Consider the following 10396-nt stretch of genomic DNA (forward strand, 5'->3'; position numbering starts at 1 on the left):
CCTGTAAGCTTACAGATACGAAAAAAATGTTATAAGGCTGCTGATATGAAGCTTGCAATGGACAAGGTTGTTGTAAATGCTCAATGGCATGTTCATGGATACGGTAATATCACATCAATAATACGATAATGTCACATCAATAATGTACGGTAATTAATGTATATGGCAATATCATATCAAGAAAGGAAAAACAAGTAAAAATCATAGAAAATGTCATTTATTCTACCCCTACATCATCTACAATAAAAGAGGAGGACTTCAGAGTACTGTTAGTAATGGATGAGTACGCTCTGCATGCTTTAAATATTTTGAAATTAAGTTTTATTCCCGTTGTCCCGAGTAGCCCCAACCGACGGGGCTACTCGGGACAATCTCTATTTTGTGTCTGGCACCTTACGAATAGCATATGGAATTTTTTTGACAACACCATTCGATAGCCCTGCCAATCAGCTATAAAATGAGACTAAACTTGTTTATGAAATGTTTCATCGTAAGAAGTTATTAACTGTTATTTAAAACTAATCGTTCAAATCTGTCCCGAGTAGCCCCGGTCGACGGTAATCGTAAACTTGATGTTTACATTTTTTTGGTGGGAACTCATCGCAACTGATTTCCGGACAAGCTTCACTGCATACTGATCAATCCAATATACCGGAAACCTTACTTTTTTTAAATAGTTGGCCGAAGACTGACAAATATATTAAATGAAAGAATTTCAATCTAAATGTGTCGGCAAGATCTTCTGAAGGCATAAATTTTGCTACTGAAGCGTTGCCAAAGATCTTACAATATTCATCCACTCTCTGCACAGTGGCACACAGCTTGTTCTGTAACAGGTTGCTTTTCTATGCAACCCTTATATGAATTGTAATTAAGTATGACCTGAGGGTGGTTTGGTTGTAGCTGGATCCAAGGATATAGAGGGACAGCGGATAATCAGATTATAAGTTTATAAGTTGGAGCTTTTAACACTGATGTTTTCAGCGTCCAGTTGAAGTAGGGATAAGTCTAGAGTGTATCTTCTATTCTGACATTAATTTAGAGTTACTGTCCTGATTGTTAAGGACAGGAGTATGGGCGTATACACGACGGTTCTCAGCCCAAGACTGAGGTTTCCTGGTTTAGTGCAGAGCTCATATAGCTTCGCAAATTGACGTCACCAAGGGCATGACTTGATAAACAGGAAAGGCTAATACAGGGAAATGCTCATGAACATGTCGCATGTGAAGGATCTTATCTTTCAACAAGGAAGACATCAATCAGGAAATATCAAGAGACAAATGGTATCAACATTGTCATCTTACAGTTCCAAGCTGTGTGCAAAATTAAAATTTTCTTAATTAAAAGCTTAATAGCTCTTAATTAAAAGTCTAATTAAGTAATGTTCAATATTCANCAATAGGGTCCAACGTTGTGGTAAACAATAATTTCAAACAGAACATCCTAACCTGTGACATAAGGGAATCAAAATTACAGTAAGATAAGCAATACTGGTAGCCTAGGAGTCTTGGTTGGCACAGAGATAAATAAAGGTCTAGGAAAGAAGAGTACAGTAAGAAATTGCTGTGATTTCTCAACAGTAGACTAGCACAGTAAAAGTACTCTTTACCTGGTCCACAATCACCCTGATGTGCAGCACCAAGGCAGTGTAGTTGCATTGCTCTCATAGACACCACAGGCACACCCAAGCACTCCCCCTCACAACAACACCCCAAGTACTCACCAGTCTGGTAGAAAGGTTCCACAGAAGGTTACTGACCACAGGTGATACTGTACTGGGTAGCAGGAACCAGGAACCCCAAGAGAGACAAGGACTGTCAGGACACTCATTACCGTATGTCTCCAAGGGAGTTAAAGAAACCTAGACATTAGCAATAGGACATGAAACATGGGTTACATTGGCTAAATAATAATAATGATGATTAACCCTTTACCACCCAAATTTCTGGGTCAAAAATTGCAAATTTCACTTTTCTGGTTTTTAGTCTCACATTAAAGCTGACATTCTGACCTATCCAACGGTATCAAAATCATCTCTGTATGTTGATTTATGCCTTGATGACAGTTCGCGAAAGGGTTAGTGGTTGGGGAGTTCTTCACATTTAAGATGGGCAGAAATTACCAGGCAGGCACATAAATAGACAACCTGAAGATGCTGATCTTTAGTTACCCGGCTGCTGTCGTGTGGGATGGTGCTCATGCAGTCGTTTCCACCATCCTTGACTGAATTTCAGCTCCAGTAACATCTAGTCTTGTATCCATGCCACCTTGAATGCCTATTTCAAGGCCCTTGGGACTTTGCCACGCTCTACTGAACATTCACACTTATTGTCACTGCAAACCTATCTCCTCAGAGTTTTTAAGCTACAGCAATGAGAGATATACTGTTTGATTTGCATATAAAAGATCTAGAGATTAGTTGTAGCTTTTTTTCAATTTTGTTATAGTTTTGAAAATGTTTTGAAAAAAGGGAGGGGGTATTCGAAAGTGTGTGGGGGGAAATCACAATTTATTTGGAAAATGTCCACCCCACCCACAAAAATTAGAATTTTGGAAAACAGCAAGGACCAATCAATAGATACCTATGGTCCTTATGCATAAAATGATATGCGTCTCAATGTTGTAGCTTGGAAATCCTAGGAGAAGATAGATTTCTACAGTACCCCCTTTTTGGCTGTTTTCTAAGAATTTCATGTTTTCTTTCATTTTTTCAAAAAATTCACACAAACAAAAAAGTCTTAGATTTATCATTTACATATGTGTACCAAGTTTCAAAGCAGTCCGTCTGTAAATAACCAAAATAAAGTTTCCACAAGAAATTGGACATTTTATTTGTTATTTACAGACAGATAACTTTGAAACTTGGTATGTACACATATGTAAAAAATTATTCTTAAGACTTTTTTTTGTTGGTGTGAATTTTTCCAAAAAAATAAAGAAAACGTGAAATTATTAGAAAACCAGTTTTTTTAAAGGCGACTTGAAAGTCCAATTTGGCGGTAAAGGGTTAAGGCTCTTATTCAACTTGGTCACAAGACTAATCTATCAATAAGGTTTGCTAGCTAACTGCAAGAAAGTCTCTGGCTGAATAAACATATTAAAACAGAGCCATGGCTGAATATGGTCACTGACTAGTGAAATACAGAAAACGAGCACCAATAGTACCATCAAATGGGGTAATAAGGGACAGTCCTACAACATTTTATAGAAATGTTTTAGTAGCAAAACTAAATAAAATATTGCAAAACTGAGAATAGTGGCGTAAGTTCAACATTTCTAGTACCGTCAAACGGGGTAAAAAAGGACGGGCGGGGTAAATTGGGATGCGCCTCCGACATTTCGTAGAAATGTTGTAGCAGCTAAACTAATCAAAATATTGTAAAACTAAAAATAGTGGTGTAAACTTCAACATTTTTACTACCTATCTATTATGTATAAAGCTAGTCAAGAAATAAAACATTTACTAACTTTGAAAAATTGCTGAAAAAAAGTACAAAAAGTGCGATTTTGGAAAAAGTACCTCTGCTAAGGTCTAGAACAAAAAAAAATATTCACCGTATTAAAAAATTTTACTTACATAAAAGTTGCACCCAGGTGTCGACTTGAAAACGTAATTGACAGAATTTGCCTATCTCATTCCAAAAAGAAATGGCAGCCATTTCCACATGGCGGGGCTACTCGGGACACCCCCCCCCCCTCGGGTTAATTAGGGACACCCTTAAAAATGCATTTACAGTAGAACCTCAGTTAGCTAAGGTTCCAGTTAACAAAAAAGTTGATTAACAACAAAGAATTTTGATTGCATTTACCTCGCTCAGCGAAAAAAATTCACTTATCGAAAAGTTAGTGCATCAACGGTTGTCACAAAATTGTACATAGAATGCTATATATAGAATTGTGCACCGGGCATCATAGAATGAAAAGTAATTGACCTAAACTATGATTTATTTCTCCAAAACATATGATGGTTGTTACTAAAACATTATTTTCTGTTTCAGGTATGTTTTTCACGATCTTTTTTGTTATAGTGAAATCACTTGACTCAATTAAAATTGTGCAAAATTACAAACCATCCTGTAAGCTTAAGGATACAGAAGAAATGCTACATGGCTGCTGATATGAAGCTTGCAGTAGACAAGGTCATTGTCAATGCTCAATGACATGTCCATGGATACAGTAATATCACATTAATAATACGGTAATGTATGAATAAGGTAATATTATATCAATAAAGAAAAAACAAGTAAAAGTAACAGAAAATGTCATTTATTCCCAATTTACATCATCTACAAAGGAAGAGGAGGACTTCAGAGTACTGTTAGTAATAGATGAATACACTCTGCATGCTTCAAACATTCAACATTAGTTTTATTTCAAGTGTCCCTTATAACCTTATTTCCAGATTAATTCAGGAGTCTTTTATATTGCGTCTCGCACCTTACAAGTAGCATATGGAATTTTTTGGAGATGCCCTACGATAGCCCTCCCAAAGACTTTTAAAATCAGTCCAAACTTGTTTAAGAAATGTTTCATGGTGAAAAGTTATTAACAAAAAAATGCTCAAAACCATCTTTTATTACCCCATTTGATGGTATCAATGTCTCATCCTAGTCTGCAATACATACTGAAATTGAAGGTGACAGGTGCTAATAATGGCACACATATAAAGGACTCATCTACTAACACTACCTACCAATAATTAGATCAAGACAATTTTATCACTCGTGGGTTGCACAACTGGTTAACTAAATCCCTGGTGGTCTGAAAGTCAAAGCCCCATTGTACCTAAAAGAGTTGACATCAGGCAGGCATTCCTAGTGACTTGCAAATAGGGGTTTAAACCAGTATGAAGTTTAAACCAGTATCCGAATGAAGTGGCTGCAGAATTGCTCATGAACAGGACTAATATGCAGCTAGCTCAGTTAGTTGAGTAATGAAAACAAATCCTAGGTTGACATTTGAACAATGAGCTTCAGCAAGGTGATCTTCAAGGAGCTGCAGTTTGGAAGGTGAGAAGACTCAGGACAGGAAGGTCAAGACTGGGCAAGTCTGGGCTCCAGGTCTCCTCAACAGCGTGCCAGCTGGGTCCCACACCAACTGCTCCTATTAAGTTAACAAAATAACGGGACTAGAGTCTATGGATTTTAAGGGCAGTTAAAGGGGATGTGTACCTCAAATTAGGAGTATTTTGGTTGGGACTTAAACAAGCAATAATGCATAAATCAGCAACAAACACAGGACAAATGTCCAAGCAACATAGCAAGACAAGAAAAGAAAGTAGGTACAGTATGGCAAGGTAAACACTTGATATGAGATCTAATAGCGGTAATGATTCAAATTCAATGTAAAAGCAATCAGGTAAGTGAATAAGCAATTCAAAACAGGAACAAGGTGACATTAAACAGGTAACAAAGTAATGAGCAAGATTTATTGCAGTAAATTAATTGCATGAGATTGAAATGGACAGGTATACTAATGCTTGAGCTGATCAAGTCTTAGCAACTCACCCTTAAGGAGCAGCTACGTTGCTCAGCAAGCAGGAATGGGTCAACAATGATTTCCAGTTTAAATGATCTTCAGGCAATGGGTGCAGGTGGGGCAAGCAATTAGGTGCAGACAAGGATCACTCTAAGCGTGAGAAGTGGTGTGCTTACTAAACTTAACTGAAACTTTTAATGGTGCATGCTACACTTCAAACATGATGATAAGGCAGAAGCAATTGAACTTTTCAGACATTGCATCAAGTTGCATGCTCTAACTAGTAATTTATTGATGGAGGACAACAACATCTAAAAAAAATACAAAGGAAGGAAGCGTTCATTAATTAATAATAAGTTACAAAAGCCCTAAATTAGATGGAAAGAGCAAACCATATTAGGAAGCATAACCTAAAGTAAGCAATACACCAAAGTGCCAGGAATGAAAAGTAAGAACCTAATAATCTAAGATTAAGCAAGAGGAGCAATATACTCCTCTTCAATGTTTTGCAGGATATTTTGGCAAGAACGGTAGAGCAATGCAGATTGCGAAAGTTGAAAATTTTATGAAATGACATGTTTGCGAAGTGCGAACCGTAATTCTTTAATCAAACAAAAAGTTATGACATTCTAACTGCAAGATTTCATACATACTGAAATTATATAATATTAGAGCCGTAATATTTTGGAAAAAATAGGACTTTTCCAGCCCTGGTCTTCCTGGTGTAGCTAAATGACCAAACAGGTCCTGAAATTCCTTAATCCCACCATGCTGGCCAATTAGGATTCACAAGAGAACTTAGGAGGTAATTCACCTAGCAGGAATTTCATGGCTCCAAAAATTGCAGGAAAACTGTGATTGCCTTTGGAAGGGTAGATATTATTTTAGGCCTGTTTGGAGCGACAAGATTTCATTCATATGTTAGAAAATTCCAGTTCCGTCCAGGCACTGACCAATGTCCCAAGATTAGAATTTCCCTACTTGATATCATCATGGATCCATTATCCATCAGAGTGAGAGGAAAAATTAATTCTTCAGCTAAAGTGGGTCACTTCTCACTTGTAAAACAATACTTAACTGCACTGTCTTATTTTCTCTTGCATTGCATACATATGTCATCAAAAACTCAAGTTCAGACTGCTCAGTACTCTATATCTGGATTAAAAATATTAAAGACTTTACTAACTCTGAGACTGAGCTACTCTGCTGGAAATTGAATGACCTCCACCATTATTGCAAGTTTTAATGTTGAACACCAATGAACAGATTATTTATATTAGTTGCAATGCCTGAATTTCTTACTTTGTAAACTAAGTACTTGTATATTTTCAAGCTTGCCTTGATATTACCTTATGTGCCTGATTTCAGAAAACCATTCTTTCATGAGCCTGTTAACTAAGGTTGACCTGGTAAGTAACTTGTTGTTTTGTTAATATTTTACCTATGATAATATTATTTTATTTTACCTTTTATGGTATTATTTATATTTTACCTTTTAATATTATTTTATTTATATGAGCCTTTTTGTGAAATTTTGTTAATGCTCCACAAGGTTTTCTGCCAGCTACACACCACTTTTTCTTGTAACAAAATGTCAAGTTCTAACATTTATGTCAAATTCTAACAAATTCACATCAAGTTTTAACACATTCATGTCTAGTTCAAACACATTCATGTCAAGTTCTAACACATTCATGTCTAGTTCTAACACATTCATGTCTAGTTTTAACACATTCATGTCTAGTTTTAACTCATTCATATCTAGTTTTAACACATTCGTGTCTAGTTCTAACACATTCATGTCAAGTTTTAACACATTCATGTCAAGTTTTAACACATTCATGTCAAGTTTTAACACATTCATGTCTAGTTCTAACTCATTCATATCAAGTTCTAACACATGTCAAGTTCTAACACATTCATGTCAAGTTCTAACACATTCATGTCAAGTTCTAACACATTCATGTCTAGTTCTAATGCATTCATGTCAAGTTCTAACACATTCATGTCAAGTTCTAACACATTCATGTCAAGTGCTATCCTAAGTATATATCAGACTTTTTGCACCACATTGTCTTGAAAACTAACTTTCCAACTGTGAGCAACTTTGATAGCACATACCGGTATTACAATTCAATTAATTCTCTCACTGTCATCACCAACAAAGAATTTCTGCGCCTAATTAGACTTGATGTGTACCAAGTCCCAAATAGAAAATTTATTCAGTTTTGAGGATATTCTTTGAGAGATTTCTTTGCTATTGTCATTCTAAGTTATGAACTTGGCATATTGTTATGTATTATTCAAAACTTTGTCATTTTCAGATTAAACATGGCTGAAAACCTCAAGAAACAGCCAAGGAAAAGTATTCTGAAGAACTCATCCAGTTTTGAAAGCACCGAGAGAAGAGAGTATGTTCATTTTTTTCCATGTAGAAATACCATATACCTATATGTATAACTGATATTAACTTCTTTGTTATATTGTAATATTTTTGTTTTATAATGTTAGTCATGGGCTAAATTTATTTTTATTTAAATTTCACATGTTGTGTTAGGTTACTGATAATTGTGTGCTATTCCTATGGGGGCTTTGAGCAATGTTGGTCCAGTAATTTTTCCAGAAAAATTCAAGCTAATACATATAATGTGTGCAAAATTACAGAAATATAGGTAATGAATACAACTATTTTACTTGTACAACCAAATTTCTCTAATTATTAAGTGATAGGTACCTATCTAACTGAAATTTCTCTAATTAATAAGTAATATTTAAATGAAATATCTCCAATTATTAAGCAATACAGTATCTAACTCAAATTCCTTCCATTATTAAGCAATACTTATCTAACTAAAATTTCTTTAATTATTTGCAAATATTAGAAATTGAAATGTAAATATGGTATTTATTGCAATATTGATTTGAAATCAGCACCAGCCATTAGACTCAATACCACTTGTCTCATTCCCAATTTATGTTTTTTATATAAATTTATTATTTACCGTATGTTTGTTTATAAACCATAAAACTTAAAAAACGAGACATGGCCTCTTCTGTTCCTAAAGTAGCATTATAATTTATTTTGACAGACACAAGGCAGCAAGCACCAAATGGGATGAGATGAACATACTTGCAACGTTGCATCCCGCAGACAAAGATTATGGCCACATGAAAATAGAAGAACCCAAAACCCCATACAACTTCAAGGACAGAGACATGTCAGGCTCAGGAGATGAATTAGATGGGCTTGATCCCAGCATTCTAGCTCAATGGTGAGTGAAATGTTGAATCTATGACATATGTTGACTTATGAATAAATGAAAAAAATTGGCTTGAAGATTCTGATGATTGTGGCATGAATAATTTGTGTTAGTAATTACTTGTGCCTATATGTGATGTAACTTATATTTTTAAATTTATGTATATGATTACTATGGTATTAATAACTGATTGAACAATTTTTCTTGATTTCAAGTGGCTTTTGAGGTAATATTTTGAAACCTTGGTGCTATTTTGAACAAAAGTATACGATTAAGCAGGACTGAAACACACTGTGGAAATCAGTTGTAAGTTGAGTTTATTTTCTTGAAGGATTCAAACATTACTATTCCATAAAATTGAAAATATTATTCATAAAATTAAGTACTGGTATAGGGTACCTCATTTATAGACTTCACAATTTAAAGACTATCCACCATGGGTTGTTGAACACTTTAGTGGGCGAGTTACCTTAAATGTTCACTACACGTCACCTCAAAAATATATGCACTGCAGCCCCACAGTTTGAGGCTACATTATACATTATCATGAATAAATCACCAATTATACAATGTCAATTATTCCATCGTCCACTAATATGCCTAATAATTTTAATAAAAGCATTTTGATGAAAGTCGTCTTGGGAGGTAGGAGGTGGCAATATCTTTGTAGTGTAGCTCAGAAACGTCCGGCAATGAAATCAAATTAAAGTGAGTAATTTTCTCATGAAATTCGATGTTTGATTGTAAATAGACTTAACTCATTTATCATAGTAACTACATATAATAAATTCATCTACTTTGATTTACCTACTCTTTCTACATGGAAAATTTTAAAATTTATGGATTTTATTTTTAATTTTTTAAAAACAAGATAATAATATTTTTATACATTTCTGCACTGAGATTTAAAATGATTTAAAATGTAATCATAATGCACATTGCTCTACCAATAATGCAAAGCATAAGCAGAGAAATACTTAATATTTGTGCAAGAGATAAATATTTGTAATATTTTTGCACAAGATAAATACGTGTACTAATATTTGTGCACAAGATTTTAACTGGTTTGTAATTTAGTCATAATGCACATTACTATACCAATAATGCAAAGCATAAGCAGAGAAATACTCAATATTTCACTTTGCAGCATAGAAGAAGGATGCGGCCAGCCTCCCCGGTCCATGATCACACCGCCGCCTATAGAGGAGGACTCTGATGAGGACCTCACGCCTGAGGAGCGAGGTGGGTGCTACTAGGGCGTCTAGGTGCTTACATCTAGGCAGTGCTCTCGTTTAGGTGCTAGCGTGTAGCAGGAGCATTCATCATCCCCTCAGGGTGGACTTCTGACGCGTGTCTGTGCTCGTCAGAAGTCCTATGGGATTTCGCGCTCCTAGGGGGATTGTTCCTGAGCGCCCCACCGCTGAGCTCGCGGTGTCTGACTGCAGGTCTCAGTTGTGGGTTAAGTTATTATGTAGAGATGAATAAATAATTATTTGGTTCTTTGTCTTGGTAAATGACTGAGTTATATTTGTGGTAGGAATATTATAGTAGCAAATGACTTACGTTTGCGTCGCGTTTAATGATTGAGAAGTAAGTTGTCAGTGTGAGGTGTCGTCGGCTGTGTAATTGGTTACAAGTTTTAAAACTCGTTAGCATTT

General features: G+C 35.4%; 1 protein-coding gene across 1 annotated transcript; it reads left to right on the forward strand.

The window, feature by feature from the left end:
• The first annotated feature begins 6683 nt into the window (after positions 1-6683).
• Positions 6684-9994, forward strand: LOC108668318 (protein phosphatase inhibitor 2). Its single transcript, XM_018155507.2, has 4 exons — positions 6684-6887; positions 7803-7889; positions 8568-8750; positions 9886-9994. Exons 2-4 carry the CDS (start codon positions 7810-7812, stop codon positions 9992-9994), a joined length of 372 nt encoding a protein of 123 aa, XP_018010996.1. The 5' UTR covers positions 6684-6887; positions 7803-7809.
• The last annotated feature ends 402 nt before the right edge of the window (positions 9995-10396 follow it).

This window comes from Hyalella azteca, unplaced genomic scaffold, assembly GCF_000764305.2.
Source record: "Hyalella azteca isolate HAZT.00-mixed unplaced genomic scaffold, Hazt_2.0.2 contig5353, whole genome shotgun sequence".
Taxonomy (NCBI): Eukaryota; Metazoa; Arthropoda; class Malacostraca; order Amphipoda; family Hyalellidae; genus Hyalella; species Hyalella azteca.